This window comes from Nomascus leucogenys, chromosome 14, assembly GCF_006542625.1.
Source record: "Nomascus leucogenys isolate Asia chromosome 14, Asia_NLE_v1, whole genome shotgun sequence".
NCBI classification, from domain to species: Eukaryota; Metazoa; Chordata; class Mammalia; order Primates; family Hylobatidae; genus Nomascus; species Nomascus leucogenys.
Window position 1 is genome coordinate 68,527,221 of NC_044394.1, and position 20,348 is coordinate 68,547,568.

Here is a 20,348-nt window from a genome sequence, read left to right on the forward strand (position 1 = left end):
CCTTATTCATTTCAGTAGGTTTCAGAGAAGGGTTTTCCAAATGTACATTAATCTTAACATCATTTTTATAGATCATTGTTTGGTCTCTGTGAAGTCACCCTGTGTAAACAGACATTTTTTCCTCTTGTTCTCAACTTGTGATCCTGTTCTCTATTCCTTTTTAGCACTATTATATAACTTAGCTCTCCTTCATCTCTGTAGCAACAACTAGCCTTTTCCCTTCTTCAGTGAGTGGCTCAAAAGGGATTTTTATCTAAAACCAAGCGCAATTTAACTGAGAAGTTAACTACTGTTCCCTTTACTTAATCTCAAGCCTTTTTTTCTTATCCCAGTATATGAGAGACTAGCTATTATGATAAATTCATAATGCTTAGTAACAAAAAGCCATTATAATGAATTCTTCACTTTATTATGTTAAAAGCTGGAGTTTTATTGCCATAATTTTCAGTTGAATAGCTTAAGATAATGCCACCTATTTTTTTTAGATCTTCAATAAGTTATGGCTATGAGAAGTGATTGCTGATTTTGATTTTGGTGGGAGAATTGTGCACTTCTTCCCATAGTAGCAGTATTAGTAAATCATGGGGGTTTGTAATGGACAATTAGGGAGTATATGATTTCATACTTCTGAGCCTTTTCTGTTGTAATTTATTCTTGTAAGTATTCATTGATAATTTCAAGTATAAAATTAATGGAAGCTAGGTAGAAAAGTCTTACTCAAGCAATAGGCCAGGGACAGGCAATGATGGTAGTTAACTATTAGGACTGCATCTTTGATAGGAAATTAGTCCAAGGAGATCAATTTCCAACAGGAGAAAGAGTCCAAAGGTAGTGAAAAATAAAACAAGTTTATACGAATGTTAATAAAGATTAACATGTCTCTCTATTTCCCAAAGCCAGTGCTAAAAGTCTACCAAGATCATAAGCAGCCAGAATATATACATGAACAGAACCGATTTGAGTTAATGACTGCCGGAATCATTAAACGTCCAGTAAGCATAGCAAAAAAAAGTTTTGCCACATCGTCTACTCAGTTTCTTGAGCATCAAGATGCTGTGAAAAAAATGCAGGTATAATATTAAAATACTTAATTGATTCTTTTAACTTAATTTTGTTTTGTATAGCATTGCTAACATGCTTTTAACTCATAAGAATAGAAGCAAAGTCATTTTCTATAAGGTTGCATAATGAGTTTGGGAAATATAACATTTCTTCATTCTTCCTACTTAAGGAAAACTCTTACAGTGGAAGGAAATCATAAAGGAAACTTTCAGCATCTGTACAGTGCCTTCTGACCTTCTTTTGTGTGATAAAGAAGACGTAATAGTATTTTGAATGTTATTATAACTTTTTTGAAATTTTCATCATTTTTACCAAAAATGGTAATCTTTGAAGACCCTGGTGAAGGGCAATAAAATGGAGACGAAGCCAGCTAGAAAGACAATTTGTGTAGCTGGTAAGAGTTGTAGAGCATGGAAGTTGCCTTGAAAGGCATAAAGAAATGGTAGCTCGGGGAAGAAATCACCAGAGCTTGCCTTTAAATGAATATCTCTAGATAATTAAAGAAAAAAAGTAAGAGAAGAAAATATGAAAGGCATACCTACAGTAAAGATACCCGTAGAGCCAAGATTTCTCTGAGCTTTTGGTTGAGAGGATAACTTTGACAGTCACACATTGAGTGCTGGTTTGAGTCCAAGCATTGGATTAGAACTGCTAGACGTGTACAGTTGAGGACAAGGTCTGTCCTCAAGGATTTCAGAGTCTACAGGTAGGTAGGTGGACAAGTGAACACTCAGCACACTGGGGTATAAGAGCTCTCCTTGGTTGTTTAAGGTACAAAATAATGAAAAACTAAATAAAAGGGACTCTTACACCTGGCCATCGGGGGGCCAGTCAGTGAATAAAAAGCCACCTTTGGGAGTTGCACTAAGCTGAGGAGAATGAGTGTAAAGTTAATGAGATAGATAAGATGAGAGAGGTGGGAGCTTTAGGAGAAGCTAGATGGGCAGGAGCTTACTTTGGGTTTGGGTGAGATCATCCTGAAAGAATGAAATCATATGATGAACTAGATGGAATTATAAAGCCTCAGTTGCTATGGTATCTGTGAAGTGGAGCCAGAGGGAGCTCTTTCTCCAGAAAAGATCTGAGCCAGGAAAGATTTAATTGCCTGTAAATTAATTCATTTGGCATAAAGAGGGCTTCAAAAATTTGAATTTAAAGAAAAGGAGAGAACGTGTATAGACATCTGGGATAAAAGTGGGGCTGAAAAGGAATGTTAGGTTGTGAGCTATGCTTCCTGGTTGTAGCTGTCACTCAGTGAAGAACTCAGCAAAGAGTTAGGAATTAAAGAGAAATATAGAAAATGGGATGTTTTACATAAAATAAGAAAGGTATTTATTCTGAGAAAAAGGTAATTTTTTCAGATATTGATTTATCTGAATGAGTTTCAAATAGAAATGCAGCAAGGAGGATTTCCTGGGAGATAAAGGAAGGCAGGCAGGAAGGAAAGTTGGAGGCCTCTGTTAATCAAGGAAGAAATTGACTTATCAAATTGGACGGGGCATCATCAGAGAGGAGTACTACATTGTACAGTTTATGAATAAATGCTTTCTTTATTTCCCACCCCCAAATCTGAACCTATGTTACTGCTGAAGAACATAGCAGAACACAGTGATTAACCTCCTCCATGGGAGGAAAATGTGAATCACATTTTCCCACTGAGTTACATAATGAGAAATTAGGGCTCAGAGGAAAATATGTAACCCTGTTATGGAAGAAGTCTTCCACTTAGAATGCAGTAAGACTTTTTAAAGACTAGAACAAATAAAATAAATGCATTTTCTGTTAAAGCAGTAACACTTTAGTCTCATAAAAATACTAAAGTGGACTAGCCGTCACTGCGACATTGAGATAAGGTGATGTGTGTTTTCTCTGGTTCAGGTTTGGCCTATTCATTCTCAGAAGAGAACAGTGTTATTGCTGCCATCCCTGGCCAAGAAGTCAAAGACACACATTTTACCTTTTACTTTCAAAGATGTGTTTCCTTCAGCTCTGAACTTGCTAGGCGTTGTCAAACTGCTATTGAACAGAGTATATTTAATCAGAGTTGGGGTATAATGTTCCCTGTGAGTACAAATTTTCTGGAGAAGTTGTTCCACAGAGCTTGTAGTAATAAATCCCTGCAGAAATGGCAGCCTCTGCCAGCTATGTTAATAGGCAATAAAATACTCATGCATATATTTACAATAGTTATTCAACAAAGCAGGTCTACTATGGTGACTCTTATCTTAAAGCCAGTTACTCCTATACTGTCAGAGAGGCAAGGTGATTACCTTTGGAGTTAGTGTCAAATTTCTTCAAACACAGTGATTAACCTCCTCCATGGGAGGAACAGATATGGGTGATGCCACCCAAGTTTTTTGGGGGGTGTGAGTGGCACTGAGAACACAGACAGTGAAGCCCAGAGAGTAGAGCAAAGCTGGAGTGTGTGGGCATGGCAGGGTGGGACTCAGCCTTGCTGCTCCAAGTGTAGTCCATGGTCAGCAGGATCCAAACCCCTGAAAGCAGGTTAGAAAGGCAGAATCTCAGGTTCCACCCTAGCTGTACTGAATCAAAATTTGCATTTTAATAAGAACCCCAGGTAATTCATTGCACATTTAAAGTTTGAGAAGCACTGGTCTAAAGAACAGCCAATATTAGTTGATAAAATCAGTGCTTCTCTAAGGCTACTGCATAGTGATTCCCAACACTCAATATAACCGCCCCTCATATTCACAAAGAAGTAAAGTTATTATGAGTTACAATAACAGCTGTCCAAGACTTGACTCACTGAAGAACATCAAGGTGGTCAGAACAGAGGGGGAGGTTGGGAGGAGAGGCCCCAGAAAAGATAGATGCAGAGCAACTAAGCAAGGAGGGAAGAGGGCTCCCATGGACATCAAAGACCTGGTAATATTTTGATGTAATAAACATTGAGTTAAAGGAGAGGAGAAAGCAATGGACGCTGAAACTGGTACTGCTTTGTGGAAAAAGGATGCGTATCTGGGTAGGGGGTACTGAGAAGGAATATGATTGCCTAACAATAGTTTGAAAATTTTCAGTGCCAAAATGCTTGCCTTTGAGCCCTAGACGTCTCATGCAATATGGCAATTAGTCCTTGACGGTAATATTTTGTTGCTCTTGTGTGTGTGTGTGTGTGTGTGTGTGTGTGTGTGTGTGTGTGTGCAAAGACTCATTTTTTTTTTCAAAAATTGGCTTTGTTTAGATTCATCAGCCCTATGTTGAGGTGTTCTCTCCCTTTCCTCCTAAACTGCCACTTCCTGGTATTGGGAAAAGAGGTCTCTTCGGGACTACATCTTCAGCTTACCCTAAGTACACTTTCGACGACCGAGAAGACGTTGTTGAAGCCAACATTCGTGATCCCTTGCAAATCATTAAAATAATACGTGAAAATGAACATCTTGGATTTCTTTATATGATCCCTGCAGTGCCAAGATCATCCATTGAATATGATGCATATAATCTAAAGTGAGTTCTTTTTTATGATGCAATTTCTTTAACATAAAAATTACAAATAAGATTGCACATATTATTCATAATTGATTGGATATTAATGATAATATCATCAAATATAATTTTGGTTATTCAATGATAAATGAACCCTAATCACAACAATTTTATATTTTTTCATTTATCTTCCCTTTATTTAGAAACATTAACTATCTTATCTGCACTATTGAGCTTCTCATATATTTATGTAATTTTATGCCATATATTTTTAATCAGTATTACAAATGTATTTTTGATGCTTTATGATTACTGAGAAAAGAGGATGGCAATATATAAAAAGTAGGTGATGCACGATTTGTTTTTCATGTTATTTCACCTTTGCTTTATAGAGTAGAAATAAGGATTTTTTAATAAAGTAAGCTTGATAACTTAGGGTATTCATATAAATGAATAATATACACACACTTACTTTCTGTGTGTTGTTGCCACACATTTGTTGTTGATATAGTTGGAAGTCACATAATTGTGAGTCTGCAAGTTGCTTTAAAGTTCAGCACAACAGATAATAGTAGGACTTAAAGATGATACTGGCTTTCCTCTGTTATTTAGTTGGACTGACAGCAGTTCTTGAGACAGTCTTTTCTTGATGGTGGTAATAGTTTAGCTTCACCACCAAATTCATTGATCTACCTTCCCCATTCACGGCTCTCTTATTCTCCCTTATTCAGCACCATAGTTTCAATTGAGAAGGTGACACTGAGGGCAGCTCTCCTGCTGCAGAAAATGGGTAGAGAAGAAAAGCTTTTTAATCAAAATTTAAAATGACAGATTTGTTGTAAATCTTAAAGAGCTTAACAGCAGTGAACAATAACTTGTAGGAAGAACAGAAATGCTTATGAAAATGCAGTCATTCAGCAAAATTTGTTGAGCATGATCTCTGTAGCAGGAACTGTTTTACGTGCTTGAGACACATTAGTAAACCATCCATATCAAAATTGTTTTCCTCATGGAACTGACATTATAGCAGAGGATGGCAATACTAAACCATACACGAGTAAATTATGTAGAATACTAAAATGTGATAAGTATTGGAGGAAAAAAATAGAGGCAAAGAGGATTGGGAGTGCTGGGGAAGAGGTTGTGAATTAACTGGGGTGGTCAGGGTGGGCCTCATTGAGAAGTTGTCATTTGAACAAGGACTTGAAAGAGAATAAATGAATTATGTGGTGGTGCAGTTATGAGCATTCCAGGCAGCAGGAAAATGAATACAAACATCCTGAACTGGGAGCAGACCTGGCATGCTCAAAGGGCAAAGAGGAGGCTGGTGTGACTACAGTAGAGTGAACAAGAGATAAAGGATATATCGCACAAGACCTTGTTGGCTACAACAATGGAGAACCATGGAAGGATTTTGGGCAGAAAAGTGTCATGATCTGATTTACATTTTTTAAGGAACCATTCTGGCTGCTGTGTGAAGAATAGACTTTGAGGCAACAAGGGTTGAAACAGGAAGACAAATTGAAGGCCGTAGTTACTCAGGGGAGAAAGGGACTGGGGATGATGATGAAGTGGTAAGAAATAGATCTGCTTCTGAAAACAATTAGAAGGTGAAGCCAATGGGATGTCTTTACAGACATTATGTAGGGTAGACAACCAGAAAGGAGTATAGGATGAGTTTAATGATCCAGTTGTCTGAGCAAGAGGGGTAGAGTTGCTATTGACTGTGAACCCTGAAAATCTGAGACAGTTCTCAGTTAATTTAGAAAGCTTATTTTGCCAAGATTGTGGATGCACGCCCATGACACAGCCTCAGGAGATCCTAATGACACGTGCCCAAGGTAGTACGGGCACAGCTTGGCTTTATACACTTTAGGGAGACACGAGACATCAATTAATATGTGTAAGATGTACATGGGTTCAGTCTGGAAAGGTGGGACAACTCAAGGCCAAGATGGAAAAACTCAAAGCAAGGAGGGAGCTTCCAGGTCATAGGTAGATGAGAGACATTCCTTTGAGTTTCTGATTAGCCTTTCCAAATGAGGCAATGAGATGTGCATTTCTCCCAGTGAGCACAGGGGTCACTTTGAATAGAATGGGAGGCAGGTTTGCCATTAGCAGTTCCCAGCTTGACTTTTACCTTTAGTTTAGTGATTTGGGGGCCCCAAGATTTATTTTCCTTTTACAACTGAGACATAGAAGACTGAATGGAGCAGAATCATCAGGGAAAAATACATGTTTGGGTTCGGATACATTAATTTTGGGATGTCAAAAGGAGAAGAGAAGGTAGTCGAAGGAGAATTGGGGTTAAAAAAAGAGGATTTTTCCAACATGAGAGAATTCATTTTTTAAGATGTAAGAATTAACATATAATGTAATTTAAAGCCCTTCAATTAAAAAAAAAAACCCTTAATAGTATTGTCATTCCTACCACTACTTTACTCCCTTGTATAGTTCTTTGTAAGTTTTTGGTGAAGAACTTGTAGATCTTAAGTGGAAACTGATGGAAAGTGGGTTATTTGGTGATTTTAAAACATAATTCTTGATTCATATGTGAAAATGTTTTCATAGTTTTCTCTTCAGGAAAAAAAATAATCATCTAATAACCCAGATATCAAAGAGTGCTATTTGTGATGTTCATTTTGCACTGTGAGAAGAGCCAAATTTTGCCCCATGTAGAACTGATTCTCATCTATTTACCAGCACAATATAAAGTATTGAAGCGGAGACTGAAAACTGCTATTGTTCAGTTCTGGAGATTTATTTCTAGACTAATGAGCACTTCTACTAGGGAAATTGAGTTGATGTTTTATACTTTTTTGGACTCACAAAAGTGACACTTAATAGTAATATGTAAGTTCTCATTTAAAAAGATATTTTGGAATCATGGTTTGTTATCATTATTGCAGTTTAGGGTTTGATGTTAAATTTTCCTCCCTAACTTGAATTCCAAATATCATAAACCTTGTGAGTAAAGACAATTATTTGGATGCTATGGAGTTGGCAGCAGCTAAACTGGAAGTTAAACGTAGTATATACTGTGTCAACAAGATGAAGTCATGTTATACCAAACTCCTTTTAAAAGTAATGTGATAAAATAACTGTAAGGCTGTGAGTTTGCTGTTGAAGAATGTCTTTACTACCCAACAAATGTGGTGAAGCTGTGGAAGCATTTTTTATAATCTTTCAATCTAGAGCAATAATCTTTCTCTCTGATAAGCATATTGAATTTTTCCAGAAAAAATATGTGAGCAAAATGCAAAATAATGTTTCTTAGTATGGAACTGAACAGAGGTGAAATTGAGATCTAAACTATGGAAATCATTTAAAGTTGCACTTCTTATGGCAAAAAACTTTTTAAAATGATAGGTCATACTATTGCTGAAGCACCTATGGCAAGGTATGCTTAGAGAGAAAATAGAATAAGTTATAAGTTATTTGCAAAATTCCCTTATTAACTAACTCTATGCACATCATTATAAAGTGTGCTGACAGGTATTTTGCTTTAATCACAAATGTGCAATGCAGATATCAGTGTTTGCCGTAAATACAGTACACATATGAGAAAAATATGCTTGACAATTTTTTTCCAATTATCACTAAAAACTTGTGCTATAGAAGAGTTTTTTCATTTAGTTGTGAGCAGGGATTTAGACTGCAAAAGGCATGTAGGAATCAGTAGTGTCTGAGCAGTTAGCTGTGTGTGCAGCAAGAAAGGCTTTGCCCTGCTCAGAGGCAACATTCACATACAACAGTAAACCTCTCATTTTTGACTTAGCATTGACAGAGAGTGAAAATTGTGGATCTCATCAAATCGAGGATACTAACTATGCACTTTTCCATGGTCATACAGTGAAATAGCAAGTAAAAGATTTTATTTCGATCATGAAATATGCAGGAAATGAAGAGTAAGATTTAAAACATTTTGTGAAACTAATATTACTAATAAAGACCATTTCTATGATTTTAGGGGGCTTGCTCAAGGGTCATGTCTTAGAGATACGTTCAATATTTTGAGTAGACAGCGTATCACTTTGGTGCCAAAATATTTTGAAGATAAGAATACAATATTGGAATTTTAGGCTGACTGAATTCTAGTGTATATGGCAAATGTACCTTAGGACAGATTTGGCTCTTTCCAGCATCTTATGATTTTACTAGTTGGAGGAAAATAATTGATCATGTATTAGTGGGCATATCTATCCAAAAATCATATTTAAACTCAAAAACCTGAGGAGATACTTTTCAATCCAAATTTAACCAAAGAGCTGATAAGAATTTGTTTACTTCCATTTTCTAAATTGAAACACTCAGCCTTGCAGCTTTATAGCATAATGTACTTATTGGCTTACCATCTAATTCAGTGCTAAAAGCAGACTCCAGTGAAATGATCAAGAAATTCTGGATCCATAGATTGTCTAGAGGTCCAGAACTATGTGACAGAAGTTCTAGTTACATGGTCTCATTTCCAAAGAACTAAGGTTGTTATTTAAGATCTTTTAATTTTTTTAAAAAATTATAACGGGGAAAAGGAGCTAGCTGTGTGTGAACCCTCATCTGTGGCTCACACTACCCATCATTCAGATGGCTAAAGAGAACTTTGTTACTAATTTTTTTTAAATTATGGCTATTATTTTAAAATTTGTGATGAGACCTTCACAAAATTTACATAAAACTGATGGTCTGAGTGAGTATCAAATGCCCAGTCAGTGGTTCCAGATGCTAAATGTTTAACACAGCTATAAAGCAAAGCTTCGCAAGGAGTGTACTGCAGCCAAGCAAGTGACTCCCAGTGTGCCCTAGTTGTTTATGGTGGAAAAAACTTATTTAAAAAAAAAAAAACACAATCACTCAGAAATTTACCACGGGTGAAATTTTATTTTTCTAATATTTGTATGGTTTACCTTGTCAAAATTCCTGAATTCAGAAAATATTTCCGTGGGTAAGACTAGTGTATTCCCCTCTGCCAGAGAGCAGCTCTATAGTGGGAATACAACACAGCCTCTGCCACCTTCCTGTTGAATCATCCCACTGAGTTTGATTGTTACTGTAAACAGTTCCTTTTGGTTTCTGAGACAAACTCAGTTTATCAGCAAAACTCTTTGTTTTGTGTATATGAGAAACACAAAGAAATCCTTGTTCTTTTTTATTTAATTTCATTTGCTCTTTTTTTGTGTGTTTTCCTTTTGACACAATATTAGGTGTTCCTAAAAAAATAAGCAACAAGATATTTCTGATTATTTTTTCTATCCCTTCTTTCCTCCTTTCTTCTTGTTTGGTTTTTGATGTTACCAACTGGGAAAAATCTGAATTTTAATTGAATTTCATAATGAATTGTTTTTAAAACTTAAAAAATAATTTTTCAAAGCTTAATTTTCAAATTCAACTTGGGAAATGTAATGTTTAAAATGCTTCTCATGATTTTTTAGAAACTGTTGTGGGTTTGAACCTAAAGAAAGATTATTAAGTCAAATAGAATAACATATTAGATTTAACATTAGAAATAACATTTCTTTATTAGAAAACATATTCTAATAAAATTATCTTGGTAAAGAGCACTGTAGGCTTTTGTAATTTTCAAAGATCTTTTTGATCCTATATGAGTGTAAGTAATATTTATTTTTTAAAAATTTTTTTAATTTTACTTCTTAAATTAATGAAACCTATATACCAATACTTTATATTTTCTTACCACATCCTTGAGTTTTTAAAAAATTTTAAATCATTTGCTGATATTAAGGTCTACAATTCTCTTAAATACTTTATGGTAATATGGATTTAATTTTGACAGATATTTATCTTTTTGCTCATTTATAAGGAAAATTTTCTGTTAAAGCTAGAAAAGTATCAGATCTATATGGCAAACACAGAAGTCAAAAGAGATGAGAAATTAGGCAGCATAATTAGGATTATCTCAAACTTAGATTTGTAAACTACAGTAATAGACCTGTCCTTTTGCCTAAATATCTTATTTGTATAAAAATGTTATCAAATTAATCAGTGGTGTCAAACAAGTTATTTCAACACCTTATCAGAGATATCCACCCCACCCAGAAAAGGGTTTGAGCTTTTAAAAGCATTACAAGAACAAAATATGAAACAAATTTCTGTTTTTAGATTAGTATCAGATAAAGAAGCTCAAGAAGCTAGGAGTGCAAGAACACATAATATCTAACATCAGAATGAATCACTATTGTAGAATTGCGATTTTACCAGCTTGTGTGGAAGTTTTTTATACTACTTGGAACCAGAAAAGCAAAAAAAAATCAATAACATCATTAGTAGACCAACATATTAGATGATATAGATGATCATAATCCAAGACATTATTAAAGTTTTATTGCAATATTTAATTGCATATTGATGAATCTATAGACATTAGTAACTGCTAGACAACAGCACTATTTAGAGTCTCTGAGGTGAAATGTCTGGAAGAACTTTGTTTAGGAAGAAGAAAAAAAACTCTCTGGGGATTAAATATTCAAGGCAAATGAGGTATTATGAAAATACTTCTTAAAAATGTTTGTTACAACCAAGGTTTACTCTGATAACACTGGTATTCAAGTAATATGTTATTTGCAGAGGGACTTCCATATGTAAATGGTTTCCTAAAATTATGAATTACAAATTTAAAAATATTGTCAAAATTATGCCCATGATAAAATCCAAGCTATCAATCACATAACCATTTGTTTTTAGCTTTCTACAAAAACTGAGAACAGAATACTATTTTTTGTTGCTTCATAGTTAAGTGCATTGGCAATCCAAAGGATGAGTTTTATCAAGAATTGGGAAGTATTTTGCAAATGATCCAACTTTGCAGATTTAGTAAAGGTTAGTTCTTAGTTACACACCTGGGTTACTTAATTGACATTTGACCACCTGAATAGCTTAACTGAAAAATTATGGCAGCTGCCAGGAAATATATTAACACTTACTGACAAAGATTAGGAATCGACAGCAAAAATTCAACTTGGGAAATGTAATGTTTAAAATGGTTCTCATGATTTTTTAGACACTGCTGTGGATTTGAACCTAAAGAAAGATTATTAAGTCAAATAGAATAACTTCTGTGTTTGAGAGAAATCTTCACCATTGTTTCTAAAATCATTATAAGAAATGTCAACCCTGCATCAAAGAAAGACAAGTAACAACTGTTAAGAGTTAAAGAATGGTGGTACCTTTGGTGAATAATTTCAAGAGAACAAGGTATCCAAATTTTGACTAGTGGAAAAGGGAGTTTTTATCTGTCAGAGACAAAACAATAAATAAATCATCTTCTGCCATTTGCTGCCTGCTACTTTTACAAAATTTCTTAGTAGTGACTACCAAGAACTTAGATCGTTCATCATGTCTTGATTAGACATGATGTAGCTACTTCAAAAAAGTTATGGTCACAGCTGTGGTTGCTTATGAGCTAGACATAATTGGAAGTTTTATCAAATTAAATATTATATCCCTAATTTGGGATAATTATGTCCCAAATTAAAAATTATATAATCCCATATATTATATGCATTGTGTTTTATTTGTCGTATTATATAAAGAAATTGTAATTAATGTCTTCACCAAGCCTTTATATCACTGGGCCTTATAAAATGTTATCATTGCATGGGTTTTATAACATTCCAAGTTTGAGAAGCCTTGTGCTAGAGGATTGTAGAATGATTTTCTCCTGCATAAGAATCTGACCTTTGGCTAATCCTGCAGTTCTGTACCCTCGATAACCTAAAAAGAGTTAAATGTTGCTTGTTTATAGGAAACATTGCTTATGATAAAAATGACATCGATTAGTAAATTATAGCTGCATTAGGAGGAACTAAGAAAGAATTATAAATACCTTATGGGGAGTCATAGCTTTTGACTTCCCATAGTTCAGATTCTTTTTTTCTGAGCATGTGCCCTGTAGGAACGCTGAAATCTATGCTTATGGGGTTATTGCAAGAGATGTTGGCTCCTGTGAGTAATAAGGCTTTTTGGCCACAGTGGCTTTCATATGCACTCAATGTGGATCTCATCTTTTTGCATCTGAGTTGACACCTAGGGAGAAGATAGCTCCCAGGTGGCTATTAGACTGCTGCAAGGACTCCAATGGGAAAGGAACGTCTGATGCTGCCCTGAAGGCAATAAGTGGTTCCGGGTTTTTCTGAGTAGATGGATGCCAAATAGAAGTATATGAAAGTCTTGTGAGTTTTAACATTTAGTTGGATCTAAGAAGACCCCTGGTGAAGCAATTTTTAAGTATTCCTTTTTCAGGTTGGTATAAAAGGACCCACTGTTGATATTAGAAAATTCTCTCCCTAGTAGATGATAGGTGTTTTTCATATCTATGTAACCCTTTACCTCACCATTATTTCAATTATATAAATTCACATTTTGCTGTTTTTTGTTTTGGCCATTGAAATATAAACTTGCTCACACTAGTAAGGAACTGTGGGTGCTTTTATAAGGCATAGTGGGGTACTAAGTCTTTGCAGTGTTAATGGGTGAGTACTGCAACATGATAGTATTAACACCAACTATAGTGTATGCCAAATCTTGTTCTAAATGTTTTATATGTATTAGCTCATTTAATCTCCACAGCAACTCTTTAAGATAGGTAGGATTGATATACCCATTTTACAAATGATGAAAGTCACAGAATTAAGTTCATATAGCTAGTGAGTCATGGAGCTGAGATTCAGATTATTTGGATTTTAGAACCCAAGTCCTCATGCACGCCACTTAATATACTCATCCTCATAATGACAACTACTCCTGCATTTGTGTCACACACACTGTGTTAGGCATTGTGCCAAGTGCTTTCTGTACATTAGTCTTCTTTCTTCCTCATAAACATCCTATTAGAATGGCATTATATGTAATGGAAAGATAAGAAAATTGAGGTATAGATTAAAGACTTTTCTATTTGATATTGTTTTGTGATTTGCAGTAGGAAATTCAGAATAATATCTGATGCTCCCATCTTTCAGTTCTATGATTTCATTCTCTGTGCAATGTCAAGTTTAAAGCTATTAAAATCTAACAGATAGTTCAGATTGTACGGCAGAGCCTTCCCCAAAATCTGAGCATCTTTTGGGTCCACAGAATGCCATGAAACAGGACACCATGTCTCCTATACCTCAGTGTTTCCCAATGTGTCTTTCCAAGAACATTAGACCTAAATGATTCTAATTGATAGATGGTTAACAGATGTGTTCTGTGATATGTAAATTTGAGAAACTTTGTTAAGTCAGTAGTTAGGATTAGGATTCCAATTAGAATCTTGGAACACAAGTACATGACTTGGGATATTAGAACTGTATCAACTTCTACTCTAAGCTTAGGACATGTTCCTTCTAAACAACTAATTTTGGTCTCTGGTTGTTTCTAAACTTGTTAAAAGTACTTTTAAGGCAGCTTTTAAAATTTCATGCTAAAGCTATTTTATCCTTTAAATTATATTACTATTTAGTGGCCAAGAACAGAAAACACAGATGCCAGCTTGAAACCTTCTGAAGTAGAGGCATTCTAGTTTATGTGTGAAGTTATAATTATTTTTTAAAAACTTTAGAATGAGGTATATAGGTATTATGCAATAAGAAACAGATCATTTTGAAGCCATATTATCAAAAAAACCTCACCAGGTTGTCTAACACAATGGCAGTTTTCTTAGGCTAATCTACGAAGAAATTTAAATCTATTAAGTCAAATTTGAGTCAGCAAGTGGAAACACTATGGGCCCTTTGGATTTTCATTTGGAATAATCAAAAACCCTCCTTCTGGTTAATCAAACCAGAAATAAAACAAGAATTTCTCTTCCCTGGTTTACATTAGATCTATTTTTTCCCAATACAGTTAGATCTAGACTCCAGATTGTCTCCCTACCCTTCCTTCAAACACATGCACACACAAACATACATGCACACACATCCTGGCACTGCTCTGGAGCTATGGTGATTTAGTGGATGATGGTTTCATTTCATACAAAAATCTGAAGAACCTAGAGCAGTGGCTCTTAGCCTTAGCTGCTCATTAGAATCACCCAGGCTCTACTTCCAGTTACTTATGATTTATCTCATCAGTCTGTGGTGAAGCCTGAGCAACAGCTTTTCTTTAAAACTTGCCAGTTGATTCTAAGATTCAATCAGAGTTATGCATCATGGACCTACAGCAGCATTTCTCAAGCCCTAAAAGACTTGCTAAAACACAGATGGTTAAACCCCTAGATGATTTAACAGGCCTAGGGTGGAGCCTGAGAATGTGCAATTCCCACATAGTGCTCATGCTGCTCTTCCAAGGACCATACATTGAGAAACATTGACCATCGAGCACTCTCCTAGTGATGAAACTTGGAAGTTTCCTCTTAGTTTTACTTTTGTTTAATTTTCCAGGTAAAAAAGAGTTCTTTATCAGATATTTTGCCATCTTTGGTTAATCAAACCAGAAGCAAGCATTTCTCTTCCACAGGTTAGGTTAGATCTAGTCTCATATTGAGTCATGGCAAGGACCATCATCAAACAGATTGAGGTTGATAAATGCAGAACTCAGGAAGTGGCCTATTTCTTCCCAGGCACTTGCTTGCTTACCTTTGTTCAATGAATACACCCAAATCATAATACTTTAAAACCATGTAATAATGAAAATAGACAACTTAGAGTTATGTAGGGCCACAAGAGCTTATCTAATTCAGCCTTAAAGCAGGTAAGGAATAACTCTCTTTCTTGTAGATATCAGAAATTTGAAAGAAGCAGGAGGTAACAGGGAACAAAGACAGATGTATGCATTCAAGAATGGCCTAAGATGAATATGATGAAGAAATCAGCCTGATTGAAGAGGATGATTTGTGTTGACAGAGAAGGAACTAATGTGAAACAGGAAGAGAGTGCCACAAATACCTGGGAGAATAACTTGGATTTAATGACAGGAGCAATAAGAGGCTATTCAAGGTTCTTGAGCACAACAGTCACATGAGGCAGACTATGTTTCTGCAATATTAGTCTGGTCAATTGGTTTAAGGATGAAAAGAAACATTTTCAATCACTGCAGTGTGTAACAGATGGAACTGCTATTTGAAATAACATCACATTGAGGTTTTATTGTTTTGGAAGTCAGTGAATTGATTTCAGGAGGAGAAAAATTTTTTTAAACCCCAGAGGGGTTCTAAGCCCCAAAGTAGGTTCACTTTGACTTATATCTGAAATGACTAATAATAATAGGACAATGATTGACCTACCACAAGGGCCCCAAAATTCTCTCAGTTCATATGGTTATCTCAAATGAGACACACACACTTTCAGAAGCTAATAGAAGTCTTGAAGTCTTAGTTTCATTTAAGATGGATACAGACAGGTTCTACTGTAAAATAATTTGACAAAGGACCCCTTGATCTTCATTGAACAGCAAGAAAGCACTACACATATTTTTTCCAATTATGAGACAGTAGAGCATAGTTAAATATAATTTTATTTGAGACTTCCATCTCAATCTAATTAGTTAACTATCGAAGGATCTCTAGTTAACTAGATCCTAAAGTCATCTTCTTCATCTGAAATGTAGAAATTTTATAACACAGCAGTTGAATTTTTAAAAAGTTTTCTTTTTGTTTCTTAAAGGAAGCCTACTTTTTCTGATTATCTCCTCAAAGAAAGGCCTTAGTGGAACAAACATCCAAAGCCACTCTCTAGGAGGCAGCTGAAGTTTGATCCTGAGTGCTAAGAAATGCCGAGGGGGCAGTCATCATCATAGGAGTCGTGGTTCAACTCCTGAAATGGATAAACACTTGGAGGCAGAACATGTAGAGCAAAACACTCCAGTTCAAGGAGTAGATCTGGGGGATGACCTCTCAGTAATGAACTGGAAAGTCTAAGAATAGGATTACAGAGAACTGTGCATACACTGTCTTTTAAGCAAATCTTTTCCTGACCCTGCGGCCCCTTCTACCTACCAACTGGATTGGGCTTGAAGGAAGTCCCTGTTGATCTTTGGAAAAATAATTCCATTAGAGTAGCAGGAAACAAAACCGTTTTTCAGGAACTCTAAGAAGGAATGGATAAGGTGGATGTGGCCATTGACACACACCATTATAAAGGAAACTTAAAAGAAGAAGAAAAGTGTGGGATTTTAGTTAAGAAGGTAGCAGGGTCAAGAAAAGATTTTCTATGTGCTAAAGGGACATTCTGCATACTTTCAGATGTGGAGGAAAAGAAACCAAAAAACTAGGGAGAGTTAGAGAAAAGTGAGGTGAAACCTCTCCATCTCCATTTGGAGGAAAGCATGAGAGAAACAATCAGAGGGAAAAAACATGTTATGTTGAACTTCAAGTGAAGATATGAGAGGGAGCTTGCCTTGTCTTCACATGTTTTTTGTTATTTGTTTTGAAATAAAGTTTGGTGGTTCACAAACATTATTGTGAATCGCAATCACCCAGGCATCTCACTATCCTTGAGTCTTGGAATACCTAAAGATTCTGGTTCTGCGATGGACTCAGAAATCTAGATTCTTAATAAGCACCCCAGATGATTTTGATGCTGATGATCCAACCTTTGAAAGGGCTCTCGTGTGTTCAGTTGTTCAATGAACAGTAGAGATGTGTAAAGAAGGAAAAGACTTGCAGGCTTGAGAATGAAGTTCTGCGATAAGAAGAGAAATACAAATAAAAGGAATTTCTAAGTGGCACTGAGCACCAAGTTAGAATTCAACATCATGGACCACAGCTACCATCTTCTAGAAGGGCCATCAGTAGCAGATAGATTACACAGACCAAGTTTTCCAGACATGCACCAGGGCCGTGGTCAGCAATTTGTTCTTGTTTTTAGGTTGCTTTGATGCCTGATGTTAATGAAACATCTGAAGTTGATTACTATTTCAGTGGCAAATTGAAGTTTTACATTTTAGAGAGAATCACCCCAAGAATACCCTAATTATATCTTTAGCTATTGACAACGAGAAAAAGAAAGACATGTAAAATGTATTCCATATTCCTCACCAGCCCTGTGCAATACCTGGCATTTTTCCAGACGTTTCTGGGGTGCATTAATTAGAACACAGACAAAAAGTCAGATAGTGGAATCAGGTAAAAGCCGAGCAGGTTGAAGGTTTTCTGTGGCAGCCCTGAAGTTGGAGGGACTATTCCTCTCCCACTTCGCACAGCACCATCAGCCCCCCATATCTCCTTGCAGGCTCACATGAACAGCTCTTGGTTTGGGTTTGCTTTCAGTCTGGTCCCGTGTGCCATAATTTTAAAAATATTTTTGTTACTCAGTTTTATTAAAATGAAAATAGAAATTAAAAACTAAAAATGTTTTATACCAGTGGTTCTTAACTTTTTTTTAACAGACCCAAAACATAGAATTTTGTTCCAATGTCTTAAAAACTTACCATACATATATACATGAATTTTCCATACAACATTTTCAGGGATTTCACAAATAACTTGAAGGCTGTGTTAAAGGGCTGTGGCCCGGACGTGGTGGCTCACGCCTGTAATCCCAACACTTTGGGAGTCTGAGGCAGGGAGATCACTTGAGGTTAGCAGTTCGAGACCAGCCTGGTCAACATGGTGAAACCCTATCTCTACTAAAAATACAAAAATTAGCCGGGCATGGTGGCGGGTGCCTGTAATCCCACTTACTTCAGAGGCTGAGGCAGGAGAATCTCTTGAACCCAGGAGGCGGAGGTTGCAGTGAGCCAAGTTCGCATGGCTGCATTCCATCCTGGGCAACTGAGCGAGACTCCATCTCAAAGATAATCATAATAATAGTAGTAGTAGTAATAATAAAATAAAATAAAGGACCATGGACTCCAGGTTCAGAATGTAGAGCCAAGGACTGAAAGACGTGGAAAATAGCTGATTTTCACTGGAGTGTTCCTAATTTCTGCCTACTACATGTAAGTTTTGCATAGTTTTAACACAGAAACAATTTAGGGCTTTGTTTTTGCCCTCAACCTTTATCTTGTTTTGCTAAGCTCTCCTAACAGAGAGAAACATTTTAGAAAAATGTTGTTTTCCTAAATTCCTAAATATATTTCAATAAGGTGCTATATCATATTTCACACTTGTTCTATTACTGAATATTTCTTGCATTCAATATTTCAGCATTATAGCTAAAATTACAGAGAATATCGTTTTGCTGTAGGAAAAATTTTATTTTAAGCAGTTTTAAAGAATCAGCCCTATTTTCATTGCTTCATTTCTTTCTCCTGTCCTTTCTTCTGTTTTTACTCTGTTCTTGCTTCTTTTCTTTACTTGAACAGTTGAAGAATGTCCATGACAACAGTTGAAAGAGAGGTATTATGAACTAAACAATTTATCAATAATAAATATTTTGTTGGTGATAAATTGGGCATATAATATTGGTCTTGATTCTTACCTCACCTAATTAATGTTTCCTTTTATCTTTCTCATAATTCTGTCATGATGTAATAGTGCAAAATTCTTTTATGCTATTAATATTGAATAGTTTCTGAAGAGTTAATAATAGATAAAAACTTAGCTCCAGATAGTTTTAATGTAGAACTATTAAATTTTAATAATTTATAGTCAATTCATTTTAATGTAAACATCATGTAACTGAAATCATCAAGCATATTGCCACAGTTGTGAAATCTTCATAATAAGCCCAACTTGTTTAACTCATTTTCTTGAGTAATGTATTTAATGTGAAAGTAGTTGGTTAGAATTTTTTAACTTTAAATAATATTTGCTTTCCAGAAATGTTTTATCTCTGTAGAATAAAAAAGTAATGCAATTGCTTCATTTTGTATTGAATATTTATTAGTCCCAATTTTTATTTGTTTATAGAGTTGTAAATTATGAGAACATCAATAAAAATGACTACTATACTATTAGCCAAAGGGCAGTAACACACGTTTATAATGAAGACATTGAATTCATCGAACTTGATCGATGGGAACAGGAATATCTATATCACAGAGAACTCACTAAGATTCCCATATTTTCACTGTTCCGGAAATGGAAGGCTTTTAGTGTATGGAGGAAGAATGTCCGCTCCAAGAAAATCACTGAATGTCGAGAATCTCTACAAAAAAGTTTGTTCATTGTTAATCCTGTATGTATTTATCATTTATATTTTAAAATAATTACTTACAAAAAAAGAAAATGTGAATCTATTATAGCTGTTGGTATAGACTCTTCTTGAAATCAATCTTATATTCTTAAGAGAATTCCCAGTTTTCATCCTGTCTTGTCATTTAGGAGTCTAGCAATCTAGAGGTGTTTCTACATTTTAACTAGGGTTGCAAAATGCAAAAGTATAAGAAGAGAGTTGCACAGGTCTCTTTTGATTAGAAGTCACCTCAGAGTTTTTGGATTTGTGATCCCCTTTGTTGTTGATTAGAAAAGTTATATGTCATTTTGAGCAGAGTAGGCTGGTAGCCTCTATTACCTCCCCTCATCTTTGAGACACACTAGCTTTTATAGTACAACATAAGTCAGGGCCTTGTTTTCATGGGTCAGTACCTCCTAATATATCATATATTTCCTTTACAATGGATTCATACAGTAGGAAAATTTTTAATATTTACTTTGGACAACGGGGTGATCATGAAAACAAAACTGTGAAAAAGTGTGTGACCATATTTAAAATTTCTATCTATTGAATTCAGCTTGCATTAGAAGATTCCTACTTGGCCTCTAGGAATAAACTGCAATCATCATTACTGTCACACTCAGAGTTCTGGTCCTCAGCTGTCTTATTTCTATGACACTATCTCAAGTTTGCTTTTTACTAGTCATTTCCTTCACCTTGCATATGGTAATATGCAAGACTGTTATCAACATGTCAGTCACACAATAGGGAAACATTCAAGGTCTCTGGCTAACATAAATATTAGTACAAGAC

General features: G+C 35.4%; 1 protein-coding gene across 1 annotated transcript in view; it reads left to right on the forward strand.

Annotated features, from left to right (window-relative positions):
• The window catches only part of DNAH6 (dynein axonemal heavy chain 6), a 354,720-nt gene that overhangs the window by 61,137 nt on the left and 273,235 nt on the right, over positions 1-20,348 (forward strand). Inside the window, exons 3-5 of the mRNA XM_030828117.1 lie at positions 897-1,070; positions 4,265-4,527; positions 19,289-19,556. Coding sequence (XP_030683977.1) covers positions 897-1,070; positions 4,265-4,527; positions 19,289-19,556 — 705 coding nt within the window. The remainder of the gene's footprint in view (positions 1-896; positions 1,071-4,264; positions 4,528-19,288; positions 19,557-20,348) is intronic.